General features: G+C 52.1%; 1 protein-coding gene across 3 annotated transcripts; it reads left to right on the top strand.

Annotated features, from left to right (window-relative positions):
- Positions 1-1,388: 1,388 nt before the first annotated feature.
- On the top strand, positions 1,389-7,063 carry LOC114108618 (interferon alpha-inducible protein 27-like protein 1). 3 transcript variants are annotated; one of them, XM_027957353.3, is made up of 6 exons: positions 1,389-1,462; positions 2,321-2,470; positions 3,387-3,515; positions 5,347-5,376; positions 6,184-6,345; positions 6,824-7,063. In XM_027957353.3, the coding sequence occupies exons 2-6, from the start codon at positions 2,347-2,349 to the stop codon at positions 6,904-6,906; spliced, it is 528 nt and encodes a 175-aa protein (XP_027813154.1). In that variant the 5' UTR covers positions 1,389-1,462; positions 2,321-2,346; the 3' UTR covers positions 6,907-7,063. The 3 variants fall into 3 exon arrangements, with proteins under 3 accessions (XP_027813154.1, XP_027813155.1, XP_060257885.1); XM_027957354.3 differs by lacking the exon at positions 5,347-5,376; XM_060401902.1 differs by having other exon boundaries at positions 6,184-7,063.
- Positions 7,064-9,250: the final 2,187 nt, after the last annotated feature.

Here is a 9,250-nt window from a genome sequence, read left to right as displayed (position 1 = left end):
GTTAACTTTTTCCAGAAAAAGGTGGTCGGGGATAGCCCCTGTTAATGTCAGAAGAGTTGGTGAAAGACATAGAATAGTACGACAGACAGATTCTGGTTTTGGGGTAGATGCTCGAGCAGATCCAGGGGGACCCCTCGAGTCCTGACTCGCCTTGCATGTCAAGTCTCTTCCGTATGACCTTGTCATGGGTGGGATTGGCCCAAGGAGTCCCTCAAGTCCTGAGGCCTTGCTTATCAGGTCTCCTTTGCATGACCTTGTCATGGGTGGGATCTCCTGTGCTGGCTCCTGGCACTTCCAGGCAAGAATACTAGAGCAGGTTGCCATTTCCTCCTCCAGGGGATCTTTCCAACCCAGGAATGAAACCTGTGTCTCTTGCATCTGTTGCGTTGGCAGTAGGATTCTTTACCACTAGTGCCACCTGGGAAGTCCCTTGCCTGGGACTAATCAACCCTAAACTCTCAAGGGTGACTACCTGTGAGAAGGTAGAGAAAGGAGGAACATGAGAAGGGATTCTCAGGTCACATAAATTGTATCTGTAACATTATGAAGTCCTGATTCAGGGGTGGGTCAAGAAGTGTTTGTTTTTATTATCTATAGCTTTTTGGATGCCTGAAAGTATTTCGTGTTCTGTAATATTTCATATTATATGTTTAAATTTTAAGAATAAGGTGAAAAAGAGGAGAGCAATTGTCTACAACTCTTTTAACAATTTGTAATAAAGGCAGCAGAGAAATTAAATGGCACTTGGCAAGATCTTGGGAGCAGGAAGTGGTTAGAAAGTTGATCTGTGTAGTAACAGTTGGTCCTTTGGGGAAGGTGTTTTCAAACAAAAGTTCATGGGCCCTAGGCATAGGGAGGACAAACAAACCCAAACTTTGGAGTTTGAAGCAGAGAAAGGTATATGGCAGGGCAGTGCAAGGAGAGCGAGTGGCTTGTGCCCCCAAAACTTAAACTCCCTGAACAGTTTAGTGAAGTATTTTTAAAGGTCAGGTGAGGGAGGGGTGGCCAGGGTATATGATCAGCTCCTACACAATTCTCTGATTCACTGATGGGGATCAACCCTTAGGCACCAGTAAGTCTGGGGGCTATGAGCGCAGGATCATCCAGTAGTTAATTTCTTCCATTTGGTGATGGTTTTAGCGTTTGAAAAATTCAGGAAATTAGCATTAGCTACTATTATCTCAGAACTTCAGAGAAGAGCTAAAGCAGAGGACATGGGGGAGGGATGTCCAGGAAGCATCCAAAGGGTTCTGTGGGCTTCCCAAGAGAGGAAAAAACCAGGTGTGACTTTCGTTTTCTGAGAAAATGAAAGCTATCTCATTGGCTGCCTGCATCCCTTGGGAGGTATTCCTCTGTCATCGGCAGAGCTGCTGTAAACATCCTGCTTCAGATCTTCTCTGAACTCAGCGAAGCTCGAGATAACCAGGTCAGGTCCACGTCTTCAGAAAGTCTGCTCCCCTGGGTAAGACAGGGAGGGGTGGGCAGGGGCTGCTCCTTCCTGCGGCCCCCACCCTCGGGGAGCTGGTGGGCTCTGTGACTGTAGGGGAGACCCCTGTGGATGCACTGGGAGAATTGTCTCCTGTTCCTCATCTGGGCAGCTGCAGTCAGCGAAGCTGGGTCTCCAGAGGGAAGGGACTTAAACCTCCACCCGTCCCTGGGCTCTCGGACTCTGGGAGCAGTGGGCCTCGTCCGTGCCCGAGTGACCCTCAAGGCTTGAGACTGGGTGGGGGTGAGATGGGCTGGCGAAGAGACAAGCAATAGGAGGAAGCAAATCAGAGCCACTCCAAGCCCATGCTTTGGAAGCCCCGAGACCTGTATCAATTTCCGTGTACTTTGCCAAGCAAAGCTGTGTGACCTTGAATGAGTCCCTTACCCTCTCTGTGCCAGGGTTTTCTCATCATAACATGGGGATGATAATTTCATTCTTCTCGTTGAGTTAGTGAGGAGAGGGCATGAGAACAAGAACTTGACCAACTTGACCCATGGCATATGCCTTAAAAATGTGATTGGCTCTGATTTCCTATATCTGGCACCTTTTAAATGGCTCCATGGAGGTTTAAGGGCTTTCTAGAAACGTGAGTTTGGGGAGGAGGGAAGCAGACCGCCTCAGGAAGTAAAAGCTCCTTCCACCTCCCCCATCTGCCTTCCCCTCACTCTGTCACCGCAACACCGTGTCGTTGGGCCCTTTCCAAGCCCGCATTCTCCGCAAGCTCAGAGCAGCCTCTCTACCCGCTGGAGCCCCTTGAGATTTTTCAGGGCAGTGGGCATGTCCCCAGTTCTGGTGTCCCTATCCCCCATCCAGGCTCCACTCTTTTGGCAGGTTTGGTGCTTGTCTGTTTTGGTGCCATGGAATTCACCAAGGTTGCCCTCTTAGCCTCTAACCTGGCTTCCAAGATACTGTCTGCAGGGAGCCTGGCCAAAGTGGGCGGGGCGGCCTCCAGCAGCATCTTGGCAGGACTTCCTTCACTGGGTGAGTGCTCCTGCTAGGGGCTGGTGGGGGGCCTGGTGTGAGGGCACCAGGGAGCCCACAGGGTCCTGCTCTAGGAGCCTTGGGCAGAGAGCGTGGCATCACCCTCAGCCAGTCTCCCTCCCCTGTCCTTCCCCTCAGGCATCTGCTCTGGCTTTCTCTCTGAGAAGGGCCACAGGGAGGCAGGACTCTGACATGGGGGACATGGGGGAGACGGGGTGGTGGTACCAGGGATCTGGGTCCCTTGCCTCTCCTGTCTAGACTAAAGGACCCTGGGGCTGGGACCCATTCTCTGGCTCTCATTTCCCTAGGGATACACCCCTAGAATTCAACTCCTTTATGTTTTTACCCCAGTGACCAGCCAGCTTTTTGTAAGTTTGTCCTTGTAGATTTCAAATCCAGAGCTTTGATTTGAACAAAATTCTTCCACTCAGGTCCCTTTCCTTCTTGCAAGCCCCATCATTGGTTTTATTAAATTACTCTCGCTTTTTATTTTGCCTTTTGCCTGCAATTCCCCCTCCCCAAGTCAACCTTTCTAGTATGTTGAACGTGCATCTGTTTTTCATCTATATTTTTGCAAAATAGGTGTTGTTTTTGTTTGCTCGCGTTTTAATTTACGTATATGAGAGTGTGTGGAATATCTCAATGTATTGGTATTTCCTACCCCCACCCCACCCTGAGAACTTTTTTTGAGATCCATCAGGGTCGATAGGTGAGCCTGTGTCCCTGGCTTCCAATTGCTACACAAAGTGCTCCCGTGCACATCCGCCATCATTCACTTTTCTGTGCCCTGTGGTGGACCCCTAGGATCACTCCACCTCTGCCAGTGCAAATAGTACAAGATGGAAGTGGGGGTGGGCCAGGGCTGCCTGACCTCTGACCTTGGACTCCTGCCCATTTACCCTCCGTTCTTTCTCAGGGCTCACTCTGCCATCCAGCACTGCTCTGGCGGGGGCCACGTCTACCCTGGGATCCTTGGTGGGGACACTGAAAGGCTCCTTCCTGCTCGGATCCCCCGCTGCGGCCCTGAGCACTTTGCCAGTAGGAGGTAACTAGCCCTGGGTGATACAGACCCCTCCTTGGACTCCCACTCAGCACGGGAGTGGGACAAGAAAGTGAGGACCTTGGCCACAGCTGGTAATCCTTCCTTATGATCAGAAATAAGAGGACTCCTCAGCGTATGAGAAGCAATTCACAAGATGAAATAATCAGAACAACTATATTTTATCAAACACTGTGATATCCTAAGTTTAGCACTTGACATTTGGCAATTCATTTAATTCTCATAACAACCCCAGAGGAAGATGATATGACCTCTTATTTACAAGGGAAGGAACCGTTGTCCAAGGGCCCTGGGTTGGGAGCTGGGGTGGGCGGCTGCATCCGAGCCTGGGACAGGAAGTAGAACAGAAATGCAGGGGCCCATGCCTGGGAGGAAGCCTCGGGGCAGGGGAGGTTCTGAAAAGCCCTGAAGGGCCAGGCCCCTCTCCCCGAGGGTGACCACTGGGTGAGCCCAGCAGACAGGCCATCAGAGACATAGCACCCTCTCCCCTGGACTATCTGTGCTTCGGGGCCCAGGCACGCCATGGGGCCAGCCAGCTTGTCATCCTCTCTCCTCCCCAACAGTAACACTGAGCCTCAAACACTCTAATTGGCTCTCGATTCTTGAGTCTCCAGTTCCATACCCCAGCCAGGTTGCTCACTGGTCACTTTGTTGTTGTTTAATCGCTCGGTCACGTCCGACTCTTTTGCAACCCCACGGCCCGGGGCCCACCACGCTCCTCTGTCCATGTGATTTTCCAGGCAAGAATATGCAAGTCGGTTGCCATTTCTTCTCCAAGGTATCTGCCCCACCCGGGGATCAAACCCACATCTCCTGCATTGGCAGGCAGATTCCTTACCACTGACCCACCAGGGAAGCCCTACTGGTCACGTAGGGTTTGATTTTCATACCTTCTTTACCTCCTTAACTGCCACCCCAAAGCTCTCTTCTTGGGAGGCTGGCTGAGCTCACTCCTGCACACCTTGCTGTGTTTAGAACTCCTGCTCCCCGCTGGCCCCAAAGATCGCAGTCTTGGCTTCCATGGCTGCCGTGGGCTAAGACCTCTGCCAGGGAGTTCCAGGAACTCTAGTTTCAGGGAACCATGGTTCCATGCTGTGACTGGCTCCAGCCACAGGAAAGCAAGGATGGTTCTAATTGGGAGAGTCTGGGGCAGCCTTCCAGAGGAGGAGGCAACAGGTGTGGCCTTGAAGAATCAGGAGCATTCAACGCATTACAGCACTGTTCTCAAGTAGCACGCGAGCATTCAACAGTGTTTGCCCAGATTTCAGTCAGGTCCTGCAAAATGAAACACGTCTCTCTAAGTGAGGATTGACTGCTGTCTGAATAGCTTTCTCTGGATGGTAGGAGAAGGTCATAAAATGCCTCTGGCTGCCACACTCATGGACTTCCCTGGTGGCTCAGCTGGTAAAGAATCTGCTTGCAGCGCAGGAGAACTGGCTTCAATTCCTGGGTCAGAAAATTCCCTGGAGAAGGGAATGGCTACCCACTCCAGTATTCTTGCCTAGAGATTTCCATGGACAGAGGAGCCTGGCAGGCTACAGTCCATGGGGTTGCAAAGAGTCGGACACAACCGAGTGACTCACATTTTCACTCCACACTCATAAAATACTGACCCTCTTTCGGGTGAACTAACATCAGGGCCCAGAGAGCCACTTCTTAGGAAATCCCAGTTCTCTGGGTGAAGCAGCCAGGCTCCTTCCTTCCTGTGTCTCCCAGGCTGGGGCAGCCCCCTCTGTGTAGGTGGACTGTGGGCTCAGGGAGTGGAGGGGTGGTGACCAGTGTAGGTCAACTCACAGAATGTTCTTTTGGTTTCCAGCCAAGGCTGCTGCAGTTGTGGTGGGCGGAGGTGAGTCTCTGCCAGGCCAGGCTCGCCCTTGTCTGTCCCCAGGTCCTGGGACTTGGGGAGCAACTGGCCTTGTACCTGCCCCAGCCTGCCCCAGGCCTCCTGTCCATGGTGGGGGAGGAGGCGCTGAAATGAGAAATGAGATGTTTCGGTGGAAACTCGTGTGGAGGCAGCCCCAACGGGGGCCCAGGTTTCTTGCAGACCCTTTACCGTGTGACCTTGGATGTGGCTTTGAAATCCTCTGAGCTCAGCTTTCCTCGTGAAGAACACGCCAAGACTGCGTCCAGGGTCACCGTGAGGATTATGTAGGATGACACATATGCACAGTTTGGACACATGAGATGCACTGAGGAGAAGCCCAGTGGTTCTGGCTTCCAAGGGCTCTGCAGTGATGCCACGGAGGCCCAGTGTCGGGACTCAAGTGGGGCTCAGAATGTGTTCCTTGCTTTATGCTGGGCCCTCAGTAAGATTCGCTTAAAAATTTCCTCAACAAAGACAGGAAGCTTGCAAATGTCCCCCTCCCCCTCCCCAGTTCCAGCATCTCACTAAGGCAGAAACTGAGGCCCTTCCCAAGGAAGGTCCTGCTGAGAGCCAGCACCGTGTCCCCGGCGACCCCACAGCCCTTGCCTCTGCTTTCCCCATCAGTTGCGGCTTCCCTGGACTCCTGACTGCTGGCCATGCCTCCTGGAGTCTCTCCCAACCTCAGACTTAACCTTCTTCAGACTTCCCAAAGCCCCCCAGGCTTGATGTCATGCGTGTGTTTGGAGGGGGATATCCATTACCCCCTCATCTTATCCTCTCCCTGTTCAGCTTCCACCGTGGTGGCTGTGCCTGTGGTGCTGGGCGCGGTCGGCTTCACCAGTACAGGAATCACCGCCTCCTCCTTAGCAGCCAAGATGATGTCAATATCTGCCATTGCCAATGGGGGCGGAGTTGCCGCTGGCAGCCTGGTGGCCACTCTCCAGTCCGTGGGTAAGTGTCCCCTGGGGGGCTTGCTCGTAGGGCTGAGGGAGAAGGACAGGAGCCTCAGTGCCTCTGGCCCTGACCTCAGCCCCAGCGAGCCCCAGTCTTCCTGTTCCTTGGTATTTCCTCCTTGGTCCCTCTCTCTCTCTGGGTTTCTCTGAAGCAGATATAGGAAGGAGGGAAGATGCTCTGGCCTGCAGCTGTTCTGGGATCAGGCTGACTCTGCCCAAAGCAGATTTTCTGGGTTAGCTGGAGCATCTCTGTCCCAGCTGGGGTTCAGCTTTCTTCCCTGGAGTGGAGGCAGCTCCCAGCTCTTGACTTCATCACTGGAGTTCATGCCTTTGAGTATCTGCCTGCAGCAGCACTCCTGTAAACAGAGATCTTTGGGGGGCTGGGGAAAAAGAGCAGGGTTCAGGGAGGAATCTCTGGGCCTGATGCCTCCCCCAGCCTCCCACCCCACTCTACTCACCCTCTGCTTCTCCCCCAGGAGCAAGCGGACTCTCCCTGTCATCCAAACTCCTGGTGAGCTTCGCTGGGTCCACCCTTGTGTCCACACTGGTGGGCCTGTAACATCCCCTGTCGCTCCCTCGGCAGAGAAGAGGACCAGGTGGGGCCCTGCCCGCCAGCCTGATGCAGTGAGGGACCCAGTCCTGGGGTGACAAGTGCCAAATGCTGCACCCCCAGAGGAAAATGAGAAATAAAACCAAGTTGTGGAAACAAAACAAAACGAGTTGTGCCGTGCCTCTGGGTCCCTTCCTTCTTGCTGGCCCGAAGTCAGTTGGGGGGAAGGCTCACCACTCTTAGAGTATCATGGTGTTGGGGTGCCCAGAGTTGGACTGAGTCTAAATGTGAAGACTGGAGGTTCCCCCTGCCTGGCTTAGGGCTGTGTGTGGCCCCAAAGGGTCACCTCCAGTCTGGGTCTGCATTTCCCCTTCTCTTGTGGGGAGTTCATTTAAATAAACTCCAAGGTCTCAGCTAGGGTGGGTGTTAGGCACAGTGCCTATGCAAAGTCAGGAATGGAATGGAAGGGAGCTTCCTCTTTGGAGCTTCACTGGCAGGCTCCCTGCCCATAGCTGTTTCCTAAGTGGCCTGCCTCAGGCTCAGAAAGCAAGGATCTCAGGATGTCACCGCTTCCTTCCGAAGTCAAAGCCAGTGCTTTGGCTTTTCTTCTCCCCCAACAGCTAGAGAAGAAACCTAGTTTGGCCAGCTAGTGGCGCTAGTGGTAAAGAACCCGCCTGGCGATGCAAGAGACATAAGAGATGTGGATTCAATCCCTGGCTTGGAAAGATTCCCCTGGAGGAGGACATGGCAACCCACTCCTGTATTCTTGTTGGGAAATCCCATGAACAGAGACGCCTGGCAGGCTATAGTCCATAGTGCTACAAAGAGCTATTTACGACTGAAGTGACTTAGCACACCTGCACTGATCTTTCCGCTTCAGGGCCTTGGTCCCTATCACCCTTCTCACCCCAGTATAAGGCCTCTTAGAAACTCCTTATCAGCAGGATGGGTTCCATTCCAAAACATCAGAAAATTCACTTAGGGGTTGATTCAGTCCTCCTTTCCACGAAATCTTTGAGCATGTGCTGTAGGAGAGGCACTGGGCTTGGTGAAACTTCTTGGGAAATTTGGCCTTCCCGAGGCAGCACTTCTAGTTGGCTGGGTGGATGGACCACCAGGCACTGGTCCGTTGAATTTGGCCTCTGATGACACCAGGAGCCAGCCCAGGGCTCTGGGCATGCCCAGAAGGAAGCACAGAACAGTACCGTCTTAGTCCGTTCAGGCTGCTGTAACAAAAACACTGTCAAATGGGCAGCTTATAAACAATGGAAGTTTATTTGTCATAGTACTAGAGGCTGGGAAATCAGAGATCTAGGCTACAGCAGATTTCGGTTCCTAAGTGACTGACTTTTCCCTGCGTCCTCACATGATGGCAGGGGCAATAGAGCACTCTATGGCCTCTTTTATAAGGACGTTGTCAACTTAAAAAAGTCAGAACCTAAAAGTTGAGAGTTGGGTTTTATTTGGTGGCAATTTTTAGGACTTCAAGCCCAGGAGACAGCATCTCAAGTAACTCTGAGAGAACTGCCCCGAGAAGGTGAGGAGAGGAGTCAGGTTATATAGAAGTTTGTGACAGAGGGCAGGTAGTCTGAACATCAAAAGTATTGTTGTGAATTAAAGGAAACGAGATATCTCAAGGAATTTAGTGCTTTTCTGTGCATGGGGCTTTTCAAGGTATGGGAAGATGCAGAGTCTGGGCTTACAGCAATCGTTTCTTTCATATGCATCTCAGATAGCTGGGGCCAGTATCCTGTGTTTTTCGCATCCCAGGTTCCTCAGTGCTCACTGTAGGGAGGGGCTGCAGCCTGAATGCGGCCAGACGGAGCAGGTATCCTTCTCCTTCCTAGCTGCCCTGGAGGGCTGGAATCGCTGATGACTGTGACATCCTTGTTTATTGACATGGCAGGAAATGCTCCATTTCTCAGAGGGGTACAAACATTCAGACCATAGTCGGCATCTTGGGGAAGAGGATCTTGAATTCTATCTGGAGGGTTTTAGAGAAATGCTGAAGGGTTTTCAATATGACAGTGACCCTATCATAGGCCCGACACTCCTGAACACCCTCTCCTAGGAGCCATCAGCAGCCTGACAGGATCTCAGTTCCTAACAAGCAGAGTAGCCCCTGCTCACAGCAACTAGAGAAAGCCCCCAAACAGCAGTGAAGACCCAGCACAGTCATAAATAAGTAGAATAAAAAAAAAAAATTAACCACCCTATATTTAACAGCCTCTTGCCTTCTGAGAGAGCCCATACTCTGTCTATAGAATGCGTATCTCTCTAAATAAATCCATTGTTACCTATCACTTTGCCTCTTGCTGAATTCCTTCTGTGCTAAAATATAAAGAACCAGAGC

The sequence above is a fragment of the Ovis aries genome, chromosome 18 (genome assembly GCF_016772045.2).
Source record: "Ovis aries strain OAR_USU_Benz2616 breed Rambouillet chromosome 18, ARS-UI_Ramb_v3.0, whole genome shotgun sequence".
In the NCBI taxonomy this organism is placed as follows: domain Eukaryota; kingdom Metazoa; phylum Chordata; class Mammalia; order Artiodactyla; family Bovidae; genus Ovis; species Ovis aries.
The sequence above is the reverse complement of the archived record's forward strand: the minus strand, read 5'-3'. Positions and strand labels throughout refer to the sequence as shown.

Bases quoted from the DNA above. Each gene is read 5' to 3' on its own strand.
- LOC114108618 (XM_060401902.1), top strand. From the start codon at position 2,347: ATGGAATTCACCAAGGTTGCCCTCTTAGCCTCTAACCTGGCTTCCAAG. The intron at 2,471-3,386 runs GTGAGTGCTCCT...GTTCTTTCTCAG, and splicing joins GGCAGGACTTCCTTCACTGG to GGCTCACTCTGCCATCCAGC. The intron at 3,516-5,346 runs GTAACTAGCCCT...TTTGGTTTCCAG, and splicing joins GAGCACTTTGCCAGTAGGAG to CCAAGGCTGCTGCAGTTGTG.